Raw genomic sequence first — 16,788 nt, 5'->3', positions numbered from 1 at the left:
ATAATACTACAATCTCTCCAGCCCAGGGCATTTTTAATTGGTATTTTTAGTTTTTAAGGGTTAATTTCACTGGGGTTTTAACTTTTTTAGGTATTGTAACTTATTTATTTATTCTTACCTCCTCTGTACGCTATATAATACTTTTGTACGTCGCCCCGAGTCCCTGTGGGGAGAGGGGGCGACTAATACGTTCAAGTAATAATAATAATAATAATAATAATAATAATAATAATAATAATAATAATAATAATAATAATAATAATAATAATAATAATAATAATAATAATAAATAATAAGTTGTGACATTTCTTGTCAATTTGTAAGTATGCCAAGAATGCCTGGCTTCGCTTTGACTATTGTTACCTAAGCACACCTAAAGTCTGTGAAAGTGTAATTTAGTGTCACTGTTACCAATTATGTAACAGTAATTTATACATCTCCTCAAGGAGTAAGTAATTCCCATTTCTCAGTAGTCCTGGGTTTTCTTGGAAGTCTGGTTGGAATCAGCTACGGTCAAACAAAATGTATGTTTATTTTTATTTGATTTACCATATTTTTCAGATTATAAGATGCTCCAAAGTATAAGATGCACCTAGCTTTTGGGGAGGAAAAAAAAATCTGTCTCTGCCTCCCAGCAATTTGCCTTCTTGCAGCTAACAGCAAACAGTCTGTTTCAGTTTCAGTACAGCCTGATTAGCACAAGCATCTGATTATTGGTTGGATCGGTCTCCCAACGATCAGCTGTTTCAGACTGCAGGGATTGCCATAGCGTATTGCTGCCTCTTCACACCACCACTCCCATTTTCTGCCTGTTCTGGGCGGCGGGGATCAGAATGGGTGGAAAATGGAGTGCATGGAGGCCGAAAACAGGGCATGCAGAGGCCAAAAATGGGATGCAGAGGCCAAAAATGGGGCACGTAGAGGCAGCAATAGGCAATGGCAATCCCTGCAGCCTGAAACGGCTGATGGTCAGGAGGCTGATCCGAACGACAATCAGGCTGTGCTGATGCTGAAACTGAAACAGGCTATTTGCTATTTGTTGCAAGGCAGCAAATTGCTGGGAGGCAGAGGCCAAAGGGCATGGGCCAATGGGTGGGCGGGGTTACATTTGGTATATAAGACGCACCCAAATTTTCACCCTCTTTAAGGTGGGGAAAAAGTGTGTCTTATACTCTGAAAAATACGGTACATTGATGTATGTCACAAATATCAATAGGGACTTCAAGAAGAGGGAGCTAAATGTTTAACTGGAAAAAAAATAATTGTCAAATTGTACAAGGTACTTAACAAGTAGTATTGTATATTTTGTTTCATTAGATTGCATGTACTGTAGGCGACCACAACAACTTACAAGTTATTATTTCAGTCTTCCAAACATTGTATGCATACATTTGCATGCTGCAGAACTAAATTATTCTTTTTTTCATGCATCCTTTGTCCACGTGAAATAAAATGCCTTATGCTCCATGTCTCTTTAACTCTCTCTGCAGGAGCCTACACACAGTAATTGTTAATGTTGCCTTCTATGCAACATCAGACATATTCTTTAGCATTCTAAAAGGGAAAAAATCCACTGTTATATAATCCAGAAGGTAAGCCAACCATCAGAAGCTCTTTGCATCGTATATGGGGAAGCAGATATATTGGAGAGAAAAATAAATCAGTTTTAATGTGTTGCTCCTCCATCCTTCTAGGGTTCAAAGATATTACATATTCAAGCCAAGGCTTTAAATATATTCTGCACAGGTTTTTAGAAAACAGATAGAAATGAGGATCCCCCCCCCCCCATTTCCTTTTTAAATGCCTCTCCTGTCTGATCTAAATTTCTTTTCTCTACAGAATTTTGTGATATCTGAGATAAATTCCACCAAGGGCATGATTTTGAATTCATTAACTGCTCAGGGCTGATTAGATAACTAGGTCTATCTATTCCGCCATGTCACATTGCACAACAGTTATTATACTTTAACGCCGTGTCAAATTTCCTTTTTAGAAGCCTCTACACAACACTTTTTTCCCTTCCCTTCTGCATGCAGTGGAAGTAAAATTGGTAGCGGGGTAACATTTAGATCTTGGTTCCCTACCACAGAAAGGAAATAAAGGAAGACTTGTTTAGTCAGGAATCTCGAATCCTTAAAGAAGACTTCAGAACCCACAAGAGGGTAGACTAGCTATCATGTTTTTTTTTAATTCTCATTAAAGCAGCTACCTCTTTCCCAGATGTTGCCACATGCATGTGCATGGCTAGCTGCTTTAGCTGAAGTGTGCAGATTGGCACAGACTGAATACTTGAATGGGATACCACAAGGAAATCTCAAGCTGGTTTGGGAAATCAAAAAGAACATCCTGGAAGAAGATAAGGGCAAAATGCTTCCATATCATCACCAGAGCATCTACATCAGCAGGTCATATGGCTTTGTTCTGTTCTGTTCTGTTCTGTTCTGTTCCATTCCTTTCCATTCCACTCCACGAAACTAAAGCATTTGGTGATATTTCAACAAAATATAGTTGTTGGCACACAAAAAACTACAGTGATCACTGGATTCCTGGCTAAAGATCTAAGGAGCTTAAAAAATCAAGATTAGTGAAAACAGATTGAAAACAAATACATAGAATGATATATGAACAACTAGCAGAATAAATAGCAGAGTATAACATCCAATCCTCTATTACTATGTAAATACTGTTCTTATCCAGGTTATAAATCTTAAATATTAACCAGTATAAAACAAAAACTATGCAGGCAGTTCTCAACTTACAAACCATTCGTTTAGTGACCAAAGCTACAATAGCACTGGAAAAAAATGACATGACCATTTTTCACATGCGCATCTGAGGCACACCACAGCAGTGCTAAAAATGGAACATGTTGAAGCCTTCCGAGTCTGCAAAGGTAAATAGAACAGCGAGGGGGGGGGGGATCTGCTGTGCCACACAATTTAGATTAGCTAGAAAGCAGGAAATCCAACAATTCTAGCTAATTTAGATTGTGCATCAAAGCTGATCATTGCCCAGCTGACTGTCGGAAATACCAGTTTTCCCTAACTGGTTTAGTCCTTGGACTATCTTGGACAACACAGTGATCCCAGGCTGCCTGAATACTGCTAGACAAGGAGATAGTTGCTTGGTGCTGCAAAGAGACTGAAAAGGAAACACAAGTCCTTAAACACATTGTATGTGCAGGAGGAACCTTTACATTTACTTATTGGAGAATAAATTTCGTGTTCCTTGCAAGAAGGTATTTCTCTGCCTCTTTCATAAAGGGAGTAAAACCTTCTAACCAAATTGAGAAGTGACTCTTCTTTACAGTTCTGGCTGACACGGATCCTCCTTTAACTTCCCTTTTCTATCCTTCCTACTACCTGATGTAGGAACAATAGGAGGGTTGTTCATGTTTTAGCAGTCAGGCTGATTGCTGCTTTACCCCCTAATTCCTTGAAGACAATATTTTCCCCACAATGATCTGGAATGCCACTACACCGTTATAAAGAAAATAAAAGAGAATCTGAGCTGCTTTGTAAAAGGGGAGGAAAAGAAACAAGAGGATGTAAAAAAGAGCAACCGTCAACTGCCAGCTTCCAAAGTTGTTCCTCGGTAAGAAGATGGATAATAGATCATTATTTTAATCCAACAAAAGTTTGCTCTCCCGTAACAGTTCTTTGAATGCCATCTGTGCTTCATTTATCAGGGTGCAAATCCCACACGTGATGCACTAAAGTCACAAAGGGTACCAGTAGGTTCAGGGGTGGGATCCAGAGGTGGGTTGCGACCGGTTCGCACTGGTTCAAGCAAACCAGTAGTGGTATTTTGGCCTGGGTTGCAGAACTGGCAGCGACCCAGGCTGGCCACGCCCCTGAACTAGTTCCCTGGTCTCTGCTGCCATTGCTAGCATGTTGTTTTTAATGGTCCTTACACATGCGCAGAAAAATTTACATTAAACTGCGCATGTGCAAGTAACGTGTGTCGGGCACGCAAGCGAGAGAAGCATGCGCGAAGCGAACTGGCAGCAACCCACCCCTGGTGGGATTTTACTGGTTCAACAACTGGTTCGCTGAGCACGGGCTGAGCGTGTATGCACACTTTACAGAAAACTCACCTTCCGCATTACTGCTGGCGAAGAAAACAGCTGAGGCGCAGCAATCCACTTTGCTGCGCCGATCAGCTGGGCTTCGGAAAAGGAAATCTAGGTGAGTATAGCGCAGAGGTGGGCGGGCAGGCCCACTTCAATGTCAGAGTGAACCGGTTCTCTCCCAGCTGATAGTCGGAGCTACTGGTTCACCCGAATTGGTCTGAACTGGTAGAATCCCACCCCTGAGTAGGTTGCTTATCTGTGTCTCTGATTCTACATGTGATCATTTGCACACTGGCACATATGGTTTGCATCAATGCATGTGATATTTGGCGATACAGGTGTAAATTGCATGCGCAGGGAATGTGGTAGGTCTCTCAAGCAGGGATCCCTAAACCCTCTCTTCCAGTCCTATTGTTTCACACGCCTTGCACACTTCCATGAGTGCTTGTTCTGCCTGTTACCACCATGCACTCTAAAAAAAAAGAAAACTCCTCCTTGCATCTTTATTCAGAAGGAAGAGAGTGAAAAATCCCACTCTTCCCTGTCTTGCCCTTCTGTAAATTAGCACAGTTATCAGAGAGGCTAAATTCCCTAGCAGGCTTAAGTTACTGATTGCAGAAGAAAATAAATGTTTTTATTACGTAAAACAAAGTCAAGGAATTAACCAAAGACAAAGAGAAAGGGAAAATATGTCTTTACATCAGCAGCTAATCTTCATGGCAGGAATGCAGAGCTACCCAGCGAAACACCATACCGCAAGAACAAAATAAGACTCAGAATATATTAGCACTCTCAGATCAATCCATCAGTCAGCTCTCGAAAAGGATCCAACTTCATGACTAGCTCTTTTGTTCCCTGTGAATATTTTATTCTGATTTTTCACTCTTCTCCCAGCTGGGACAGTTTTCTAACTCAGCTGAAATCATGCTAGAAGGATGTCTTTCCTTGAATTTAACTCTACCAGAGAGAGAACAAAGGTTTAGAACTTGAATTTTATAGAGTTTGCTGATCTTGTGCTACAATTTAGATGTAGAGGTTTAGCTTTGATTAACTCTTTAAAGCTTAGAGATATTTAGATATGAGATTATGAGAGAGGGAGGGTGGGAGGGAGGGATTTCCTCCTTTAAGTCATGTCCAATTCTTGAAGGCTACCTTGTCAAGTCCCTGAAGATCTCTTAGCAAGATTTCAGAAGTTGTTTGCCATCTTCCAAGGGTTGAGAGAATGTGGCTGGCCCAAGGTCACACAACTGGCTTTGTGCTTAAGATGGGACTAGAATTTACAATCTCCTGGTTTATAGCTGGGTGTCTTAACCACTTCTCCTTGCTATATATACAGTACATGCCACAAAAATGATCTATGCTTCAAGTCCTTTTTACTGTAAGACCTGCCTTTCATTATTTATCTTTTATCTAAATGAAGGATTCCAGAAATGTATTCAAGGAATGTTCGGCTATATGGGATACAGTTTTTAAATCAATATCTATAGATAAAACACTGCACTGAAGATCTATAGTAAGCACCCAGGACATATTTTTTTTTTTTTTGTAGAAAGCAGAAAAATAATATTGTATAATATAATGTTATTAAACTTTGGGGGAGCTATGAAACAATTCAGCTGAACATATTAATTTTTAATATTCCAGACAAAACGGATCACCTTTAACCTGAAAAATTGAATCACAACAAATGAGCTAAGCCTAGGTCGAAAACAGCAGTATAACTAGGACAACACTATTCACTTATTCCTCCATGGTTTTAATGCACACACAACCACTTCATTCCTCCAAGCCATGACTGAATAATAGTGACAATGTATTATACATATATCAGTGTGTGTGTGTGTGTGTGTGTGTGTGTGTGTGTGTGTACACATACATACATACATACATACATACATAGATGTATGTATGTATGTGTATGTATGTATGTATGTATGTATGTATGTATGTATGTATGTATACAGGTTCGATTCTCAGTAAGGATATGACTAGCTGATGAGAGTTAAATAGCTTGAAATAGATCTATACTAGTCTATCTTTATTTATTTATCAGCACAAATGCAACACAAATGTAGCAAAGGCAACATAAAAAAGATGGTTTTCTTCCTGGATGGTCTCCTGGAGAGAGCCGAAAGACAGAAAAGGGATGCAGTGTGCTCCCTCCCATATTTGGGCATACCAGGGACTGTGACACGATACAATACACACACACACACACACATACACACACATATGTATACATACATACATACATACATACATACATACATACATACAATGTACAATATATATACAAAACATTTGGTACAATATATTGCATTGTCTGTCTGTCTATCTATCTATCTATCTATCTATCTATCTATCTATCTATCTATCTATCTATCTATCATCTATCTATCATCTATCTATCTATCTACCTACCTACCTACCTACCTACCTACCTACCTACCTACCTACCTACCTATCTGTATTGTGTTGTGTTGTGTTGTATTGTATTGTATTTTCACTGCAAGATGAAGGCCTCTTCCGCATGTTTCCAACCAATAGGATCCTGAGCTTTATTTTGCCAATTGGGCCCACAATACTTGCTGATGTCGTCGATCCATGGACACTTTTTATCAAGTGGGATCCATTCTATGTCAGCCTTGGTCCACCTGCTATCATTTTTTCTATGTGACCAGACCATTTTACTCTCTTGATGATATCAAATACCTTCATTTGTTCTCGAATCCATGTGCAGGTCATTGTATCTTGTCTTTTGATGCTGAGTATGTATCTTCCCACCGCTCTTTGTGCCACTCATAGCTTTTTGCATCAATTGAGAGTTTAGCATTTCACCGGCATATGTTAGAGTAGGTAGAGCACACTGATTGAAAATGTTTCTCTTCAGGCATAGGGGAAGGTTGTTCTTGAAAATTATGCTTAGCTTGCCAAATGCCTGCTAACCACATTTAATACACCGTTCAATGTCCTTTATTGTATCGTCTTCCAGATATACTTTTTTCCTTTCTTTAGTGCATTTATTAAATACTAGTCGATAACCCGGCGTTGCCTGGGTATTTATTTATAGGGGGGAAATGTCCGGACCAAAAGTAATTTCTAATGTTGGATTTTCCCCTCTACCAGAGGGAGCCCCCTTGTGGAGTAATGTGAAGCCATTACCATGGCAACCTCACTGCGCTGTACAATAGAAGCCAGTATGGCAGTACGGCACAACAGGCTGTATCTTAACAGAACACACACCCCAAGGGGTGTTAGGGATGTCTTACAGTATTTTTCTTCAGAGGATAATTCATCTGTGTACCGAGTTTGGTTGAAATTGCTTGAGGCGTTCCAGAGTTATGCTGGAAAACGCACGCACACACACGTACGTACGTACGTATGTATGTATGTATGTACGTACGTACGTACGTACGTACGTATGTATTTGTGTTACAACCCCTGGTATGCCCAAATATTCAAATCCCAGTAAGGGTATGGCTAGCTGATGAGAGCTACATAGCTTGAAATAGATCTATACTAGTCTCCCTTTATTTATTTATCAGCACAAATACAACACACACACACGGACAGACAGACAGACAGACAGACAGACAGACAGACAGATAACCTGGCTCTCTTTCAGGTTTATTTTTAAGCCACTTCATGCAGCTCTTGTATGTGTTTTTGTAGCCTTTCTGGGTCTTGTGACAAGAGAACGATATCATCTGCCAATCTTAAGTGATTTAAATAGGCACCATTGATTTTTATTTCATATTTTGCCCATTCCAGTTTGCGAAATATTTATTTATTTATACACAGAGAGAGACACCCCAAAAGTGGTATATATAGACTGATGTACTGTATGTATAATACTATTATTCATTGATTTTATCTGGTTATAATCAACTACACTAAACCATTTCACAATTTTACCAGTAGGATCTTACAAGGCCTGGTTTGGGCCCTTCTAATGTCAACAGAGAAACATGAGTAATAAAGTTTAGTGCCTGCTAAACTTTTTCAAGCACAAATAAGGAGCAAGCCCAAACCTTTAAGAGTCCGGAAGAGGATAGGGTCAGACAGAGGTCCCACTCCTTTGGCATTTCGAGCTTGTATTCTGAAGTAATATACTGTATCCAAATTCAGCTCCATAATTTGATGCGTAAGTCGGTCTCCACTGATGGTCTCCATGATCCAGTCATCAATGGGGGAATTCTTTTCCAAGGTGTAGAACAGAATGTAAGCTGTAAAATATAGAAGGACACGCCATTCTTCTCTGTTTACACACATAACATATTTGCATTTATTAAAGTAGACATGTCAATGCTTGTACAGAGTCAGATCTAACCCAGTCTCAATCGCGTGAAAATTTATTTCCAATGTCAACAGTGTTATTAATTGTTTTACCATTAGTATTCTTTTACAAGTGCATCTTAAAAGGTATTTTTCTTTTGGAGCTGGTGCCTTGGAGTCAGCTTTAACTTCTGGCAACTGTATGGACTTAGCGATAGTGGTTTGCTAAGTGGTTTACCATTCTTTGAGTGGTTTGCCATTGCCTACATTCTGGGGACCAGAAAGTAGGAGTGGCCTAAAGTCACCATAGCTTTTATGCCTAAGACAGGACTAGAATTCATGGTGTCCCTGGTTTTGGCCCAGTACTTTTAGCCACTAAACCAAACTGCCTAAGATGAATTATTAAAGTTTAATTCACTGAAATTCCTCAAGTCTTGGGCTGCAAATTGAACTGTGTTAACTCCTGCTTGCAGAACTAGAACCTTAATGTTAAACTCATAGATTTGGATCATGTCATTTAAGTTATATTTATCCATCCATCCATCATCTATCTAAACTGCTCAGGACTCAGTGTCCAAAATATGCAATGGAACTTACTGTATAGTGGTGGGATTCCAAATATTTTCCTACTAGTTCTATGAGATTGTGCTTCGCACCTGTGCATGCAGCACTCAAAAACTACCCTCGATGTCAGCGCTGGTGAGCTGAGCTGTTTTTTTTTTAGCTCTGTCATGAAAATCAGCTGAGCTAAAAAAAACACAAAGGAATATAGAACAGGGAACGACAGGAAGGGTGGGACCAATCAAAGATGGTATTTGCCAGGTCTCCAAACTACTCAAAATTTCCAAAACTGGTTCGCCTGAACCAGTCTGAATCGGCTGAATACCACATCTGAACCCATAGGAGAACATGCTATCTTTTCTTGAGAACAGTGTTACATTTGAACTCCAAAGCACCCTTTAGAGATTGAATCCAAAACCAATAAAATAATAATTATTGCAGCATCTTCACATCTTGTTTTCTGATTAAGAAAGCTCCTTAGATAAATGTAGATGCGATTGAACTGAATGTTGTCATAGGCAGACAATGTCCCAGAAGTTCCTTGTATGAGGCAAGCACAGTGTGCTCTTTTGCATGTTTGCTCCAATCCAACAGTCACAAAAAAAGGAATCTTTTTGCAACTAGAGATAACACATTTAGGAGAACCATCTGAGGGTTGTGGGAAGTGGGGATTTTCTGTAGGTTAGTTGAGTCAGCATTAAGATAAAATAATTCTGTTATGTCTAGTAGAAATATGAGGGACCTAAACTCACATTTCCCTTTCCTTCCCAATCAATTCCCTTCCTTTCCTTTCCCCTTTTATCTTCCTTTCCCTTCCCCTCCCTTCCCTTCTTCTCTCTTTCCTTTCTCCTTATTTTCTCTTATTTTCTCTTCTCTTTCTCTTTTATCCTCCCATTCCATCCTATTGCACCCCAGGTTTGGCTGTCAAATTTTGATGACTTTGTGGCTTGTAAAAATAGGCTGAAAGCTACAAATAATGTGACCCCTAGCTTTCAAACCACCATATCTTTGTCTTACACAACATAACAAATTAAGTAGGTCAGGAAAAGGCCTGGTGTTATGCATAAAAACCCTCTACGAGCACCTAAAAATCCAACACATCCACAAGTATTTTTCCATTTCATTTGCCGCCTGTCAGGTTAAGGTAGACGGATAGCCAAATTCTATTAGAAAGGTAATCATTGTCTTTGATGTGAGTTGTTCATGTGGAACAATGCACAGAGGCCAGCTGTGAAGATCTAAGCCCCCACCAACCCCCTTGGTATACAAAAACACACATGAATTCCCTGCTAAGTCATTCTCGTGCCAGGTTGCTTGAGTGTACATGTCTCCTTTTTGTAATAAACCCTGCAAGGAACTTAGCCATTCATAAGGAACTGAAATACTCCCACATTTTATCTTACGGCTCCCTTGTTTTCAGTTTCTAACCATTCCAGTCAGCTGTGAAATGAGAAGATTTGGGCAGCTGGACGTGGCAAGTCAACAGGGAAGGATTGCATGGCATCCTGCATACCTTTTAACAAGCATATATAAAATTGTACCCTCGGTCAGAAAGCATTTCAAAGAATAATAGCATGTATGAGTTTGTCAGACTTAAATTGTTTCAACTCCTACCCTCAAAATTATGCTATAATAATAAGTTTAATAATAATAAGTTTGAATTTATTAGCCGCTCCCTTTCCAAGTAGGACTCGGGGCGGCGTACAATGGGGCATATAAAACACAGAAAATATATAAAAACACATAGGCGTACATACAGAACATACATACAGATACACAAACACGGACTCGAACTCGGAGGAGGTAGACAATTTACATCATATAGACAGTTAAAAAACCCGCATTAAGATACCCCAATTATAAAAACCCCATATAAAATTAAAATTTAACGTTTAAAATACAATTTAAAACCAGTTAGGAGGAATAAGAATAATTACGATTGAGCCAGGCCAGATAATTGAAAGAGGTGGGTCTTCAGCTGTACACGGAAGGAGCGGAGATCGGAAGTAATCCTGATGTCACGGGGGAGGTCATTCCACAGGGCTGGGCCCACCACAGAGAAGGCTCTGCTCCTGGGTGTCGCCCCCCGGCACTGTTTGGCGGACGGCACCCGGAGAAGTCCCTCTCTGTGTGAGCGAATTGGTCGTAGGGATGTGTGAGGCAGGATGCGATCCTGCATATAACTAGGCCCTGTGCCATGGAGCGCTTTAAAGATCATAATCAAAACCTTGAAACGCACTCGGTAGACCACAGGAAGCCAGTGCAGCTCGCGCAGGAGAGGTGTTACAGGGGAGTATCTAGTCCTCCCCATAATCACCCGCGCGGCCGCGTTCTGGACCAACTGTAGTCTCCGAGTGCATCTCAAGGGAAGCCCCATGTAGAGAGCATTGCAGTAATCCAGGCGAGACGTCACTAGCGCATGGGTGACTGTGCGTAGGGCATCCCGGTCCAATAAGGGGCGCAATTGGCGCATCAGGCGAACCTGATGGAACGCCCCCCTTGCCACGGCTGTTACATGGTTATCCATGGACAGCCGGGCATCCAGGAGGACGCCCAAATTGCGCACCTGTTCCATGGGGGCTAGTTGGACGCCCCCGATGGCCAGAGATGGAAGCACCTGGTTGAACCGGGAGGCCGGAAGCCACAGCCACTCCGTCTTGGAAGGGTTGAGTTTTAGTCGGTTGCCATCCATCCAGACCCGTACGGCCTCCAGACACCGGGACATCATTTCGACGGCCTCATTGGGGTGGTTCGGAGTGGAAATGTATAGCTGAGTATCATCAGCATACAGATGATATCCCACTCCAAAACCACGGATGATCTCGCCCAGCGGTTTCATATATGTGTTGAACAGGAGAGGCGAGAGCACCGATCCCTGTGGCACTCCACATGTGAGTGGCCTCCGGGTCGAACTCTGCTCCCCTGTCACCACACGTTGCGTCCGACCAGAGAGGTAGGAGCCAAACCACCGTAAAACGGTGCCTCTGACTCCCAGCCCCTCTAGCCGGTGCAACAGGATACCATGGTCGATGGTATCGAACGCCGCCGAGAGATCTAATAGGACCAGGATAGAGGAACAACCCCTATCTCTGGCCCTCCAGAGATCATCAACCAATGCGACCAAGGCCGTCTCCGTGCTGTGACCGGGTCGGAAGCCGGACTGGCGCGGGTCTAGATAATCATTTTCCTCCAGGTGACGTGGGAACTGCTGTGCTACCACACTCTCTACAACCTTCGCTAAAAAAGGAAGGTTGGAGACTGGACGATAATTGACTAGGTCCGTTGGGTCCAGGGAAGGCTTCTTGAGCAGGGGCCTCACCACCGCCTCTTTCAAGGCGGCCGGTAGAGACCCCTCACCCAGCGAGGCGTTCACCAGGCCCAGGAGCCAGTCACGCGTGACCTCCCAGGATGCCAGTACAAGCCAGGAGGGACACGGGTCCAATAAACATGTGGTGGGTCGCAGACGTCCACGCAACCTGTCCAAATCCTCGATGGCAACCGAGTCAAACTCCTCCCAAAGCGGTCCCTCAAGACTCGCAACGGGCGTCTCTACTGAACCACTGAAAGGGGTCCATCCCATCCGGATTTGAGCGACTTTGTCCTGTAGATAATTCCCAAACTCCTCTGCTCTACCCTGTAAAGGGGCTTCCCGTGGTCTCTCAAACAAGAGGGAACGGGTCACCCGAAACAGGGCGGCAGGGCGGTTATCTGCAGACGCAATAAGAGCAGCGCAATGTTGACGTTTGGCCGCTCTTAGTGCCACAAGGTACGTCTTCAAATATGCTCGTGCCTGTGTTCGGTCAAATTCGGAACGGGAGGATCTCCAACGACTCTCTAGGCGTCTCTTGTGGCGTTTCATCACCCTTAGCTCCTCGGTAAACCAAGGTGCCAGGGTGGTTCTTCGTCGCAGGAGAGGCCGCAAAGGCGCCACCCGGTCTAGGGCCCCGGTAGCCGCACTATTCCATGCGACTACCAGGTCCTCTACTCGGGGGCGGGTCAGGTCCACAGGAGGTGGCCCAAGTTCCGTCTGGAACCTATCCGGTTCCATCAGGCGCTTGGGGCGGAACCATCTAATACCTTCCAGTTCCGCCTCCTCGCGGCGGGGGGTAGCACCAGGGAAGTCCAGCCGGAGAAGTGAGTGATCCGACCATGACAGGGGAATAGTGTCTAGATCCCCTATTCCCAGATCACTCATCCACTGGCCAGAGACAAAGACAAGGTCCAGCGTGTGGCCTCCCTCGTGAGTAGGGCCCTGAATTAACTGGGTCAGGTCCATGGCTGTCATGGAAGCCATGAACTCCCGAACCCCCTCAGACGCTTCTCCCATCGACGGCAGATTAAAATCCCCCATCACTAAAAGTTTGGGGGTCTCAACCGCCACCGATGAGATCAGCTCGAGGAGTTCAGGCAGGGCCGCTGACGTATAGCGAGGAGCCAGGTATACTATCAGCAGGCCCAACTGCCTCCCTGGGCCCCATCTCACGACAAGGGACTCACACCCGGATGTCTGTGGCACAGTGAACTCTCTCGGCTCTAAGTCTTCCCGGATAATCACTGCTACCCCACCGCCCCTTCCCTGGGCCCGAGGCTGGTGAAATGCTCGATAACCTGGTGGGCACATTTCCACGAGGGGAAGACCTCCCTCGTGGCCCAACCAGGTCTCGGTTATTCCTGCGAGGTCCGGCTCCCCCTCCAAAATTAGATCGTGGATGAGGGGGGCCTTATTGACAACGGACCTCGCGTTGCATAACAGCAGTCTCAGGCCTTGGGTCTGTAGATCCTGACCACCTAGTATGCAGGGGTTGGTACAAACGACCGGGAATGACCAAAAACCCCGGTCTCCCAACCGACTACGCGCTCTTGATCTGTCCTCGTACCTGCCCCTCCCCACGACCGTTGGTATCAAAGAGCCCTGCACAGGAATGCTATCTTCCCTCTCCTCCCCCACTCCGCTCCCTCCTCCTTCGACCACACCTAGACGCCTGGCTCTCCCATCCCTCCTGACCTGTTCCTCCCCCCCATCCCTGGAACCCCTTATAATTTTTAAAAGATTTTTAATTAAAAAACCCCTCAATGTGCGCTTCCGCCACCTCTCTGGGTTAATAAACCCGTCCTCAAGGTGGGCCCTCGAAAGGGCAGGAGGCCATACCTGCGAGAGGGGGGACTCTCGCAGTGGCAGTAGGTCAGACCTTGTGTACGTGAGAATCATACAAAAAATCACGGGGCAAGATTATTTCAAGTGCTGAAGATGGAATCATAGTTTGTCGTGAAATTGTCCTTACCCTAGATGGAAAGGGTAAGTTGGTGGGCTAGCCAACTAGCTAGATTTATCTAAGGAGGCGCTCAAGATGATATTGGAGCCGATTAAAGCAGGATGTTAATGAGAGAGCCATAGTCATGATATAAAGAAAATTGATGGAAATCCAAGTTTTGGCAAGGGAGGCAATTGTCCATAGGGGTAGAAGGAAAAATGTCAAGCCTTCAGCAGATGACCACCAATCCCCCCGGTGTCTCTCCTCCATGTCCAGGCCCAGGGAGAGATGGCCATCTGCCTCCTCGGGGGTCCTGAAGCTCATCTTCCTGGGGGGTGTTGTTCTCAAATCCGAGACCGCCATAGCTCCCTGAGGCTTTCCCAAGCCTCCTGGAGTTGGCAGCACTCTCTCTAGCCTCCCCGGGCCTCGTTCTTCTTCTGCAACTCCCCTGGAGAACCAGGGGTCATGGCGACCAGAGGGTGTGGCGCTCGGCGTCTCCGACTGCCTCCCCCGCCGCCGCCATTGCCAAAAACCTCGCCGCCTGAGCTGTGCACACCACCCGGGCCATCCTCACCTCCGACATTGTTCTTCAAAGCTTGCCACTCTGGCCTGCTTCCCTCCGGTCTGCTTCGCTCAGCACCGCCCTCCACCAGCCGCTTCCTTTTAATCTACCCGACTCCATTCCACAGAATACGGCTGTTCATCAGCTGTTCGGTCAGCGCGTCTCCATGCCTCCATGTCTCCACGCGCTTCTCCGCTCGGCGCTCGGCGCCTCTCGCCCGACCAGCCGACCACCCGATCACCCTGCCCAACCAGTCCAAGCTAGGACAGAGCCGGGGGTGGTCGCCGACAAATCCCGACCCTCAGGATAAAACTGAGGGTCGGCAGCACCCCTCTCAGCAGGGAGGCCCCTCCGCAATCATACGGAGCTCACAGATCGGCCGCCATTCCCTCCGGAAGCTCCTCCTCCTAGAGCACTGCACACCAGAAAAACTAGACACAAGAACATTTTTCCCCAGACGCCATCACTCTGCTAACAAACAATTCCCTCAGAACCATCAAACCATTCACTAAGGCTGCATTACTATTCATTTCTCATCGTTCCTATCACCCATCTCCTCCCACTTATGATTGTATGACTAACTTTGTTGCTTGTATCCTTACAATTTATATTGTATTGATTGTTTCCTGATTGCTTATTTATACCCTGTGACTATCATTAAGTGCTGTACCTTATGATTATACAATACAATACAATAGTAGAGTTGGAAGGGACCTTGGAGGTCTTCTAGTCCAACCCCCTGCCTAGGCAGGAAACCCTATACCGTTTCAGACAAATAGCTATCCAATATCTTCTTAAAGACTTCCAGTGTTGGGGCATTCACAACTTCTGGAGGCAAGCTGTTCCATTGATTAATTGTTCTCACTGTCAGGAAATTTCTCCTCAGCTCTAAGTTGCTTCTCTCCTTGATTAGTTTCCACCCATTGCTTCTTGTTCTACCCTCAGGTACTTTGGAGAATAGTTTGACTCCCTCTTCTTTGTGGCCACCTCTGAGATATTGGAACAATGCTATCATGTCTCCCCTAGTCCTTCTTTCTCTTAAGCTAAACATACCCAGTTCCTGCAACCGTTCTTCATATGTTTTAGTCTCCAGTCCCCTAATCATCTTTGTTGCTCTTCTCTGCACTCTTTCTAGAATCTCCACATCTTTTTTACATCGTGGCGACCAGAACTGAATGCAGTATTGATTCTTGACAAATGTATCTTGTCTTTTTATGTACACTGAGAGCATATGCACACAAATTCCTTGTGTGTACAATCACACTTGGCAAATAAAAAATCTATTCTATTCTATTCTATTATATTATATTCTACACGATACTTCTTGTAGCAGTACAGCATATCATTTTTATTTTGCATACACTTTTACTTAAGGTAAGTCTGACTCCATAAGCAAATGTGTGTGAGTGATAATGGTATGGCAATTATTATCTAATATCAGCCTTGACTGATATTGGTAGTATTGGTTACTGCAACTGCAACTAATAGTTTTTCAGGCTTCAAAAGGATCTTAAAAAAGAAAAGATGAATTGTGTAACGGTGTGTGGATAAGACCTTGGGAAACTGGGCAAAAAGATGCTGCCAAGGGAATGATCAGATAAGAGCACCCTTTGAATGATGTGAGAGTAGAATGGATTTCCAGAGGAAAAATTGGACACTAGAAACCAAGAGCACTACTAAGGTGACCCTGAGGATAGAGATAAACCTCCAAGTGCTTCAACAACCCTCTAAAAGGATGCAAACGACCAGCTCTCTGCAAGGAATATAAATCCTTCCATTCCCCACTATCCTGACAGAGCTGAAGAAGCTTCTTGGATGAGAAGTGAAACATCTTCAAAAAAAAAAAAAACCCAAGAAAGTCCAGTTGTCTCCTGAAAAAGCCCCTTTGGGACAACCATGACCTGGATGGCTGAGAATCTCTATAGACTTTTTGGATCAGATAAGAGACAGCATAGCCTGCAACTGCATAGTGGGTAGGGCCAGATGCAGAAGATACCTTCTCTAGATCCTGGGCTTAAGGGAGATGGGGTGTGGGAGAGGACCATCCTTTCAGACTTGTAAGTTTC

At 44.1% G+C, this 16,788-nt stretch overlaps 1 protein-coding gene across 1 annotated transcript in view; it reads right to left on the bottom strand.

Moving 5' to 3' along the window:
• DCC (DCC netrin 1 receptor) overlaps positions 1–16,788 on the bottom strand; it is a 1,323,879-nt gene that overhangs the window by 132,285 nt on the left and 1,174,806 nt on the right. The window contains exon 20 of the mRNA XM_081942031.1: positions 8,104–8,298. Coding sequence (XP_081798157.1) covers positions 8,104–8,298 — 195 coding nt within the window. The remainder of the gene's footprint in view (positions 1–8,103; positions 8,299–16,788) is intronic.

Source organism: Natrix helvetica, assembly GCF_964273705.1.
Source record: "Natrix helvetica genome assembly, chromosome: 2".
Classification (NCBI taxonomy): Eukaryota; Metazoa; Chordata; class Lepidosauria; order Squamata; family Natricidae; genus Natrix; species Natrix helvetica.
This window is presented reverse-complemented; position numbering and strand designations above follow the sequence as displayed.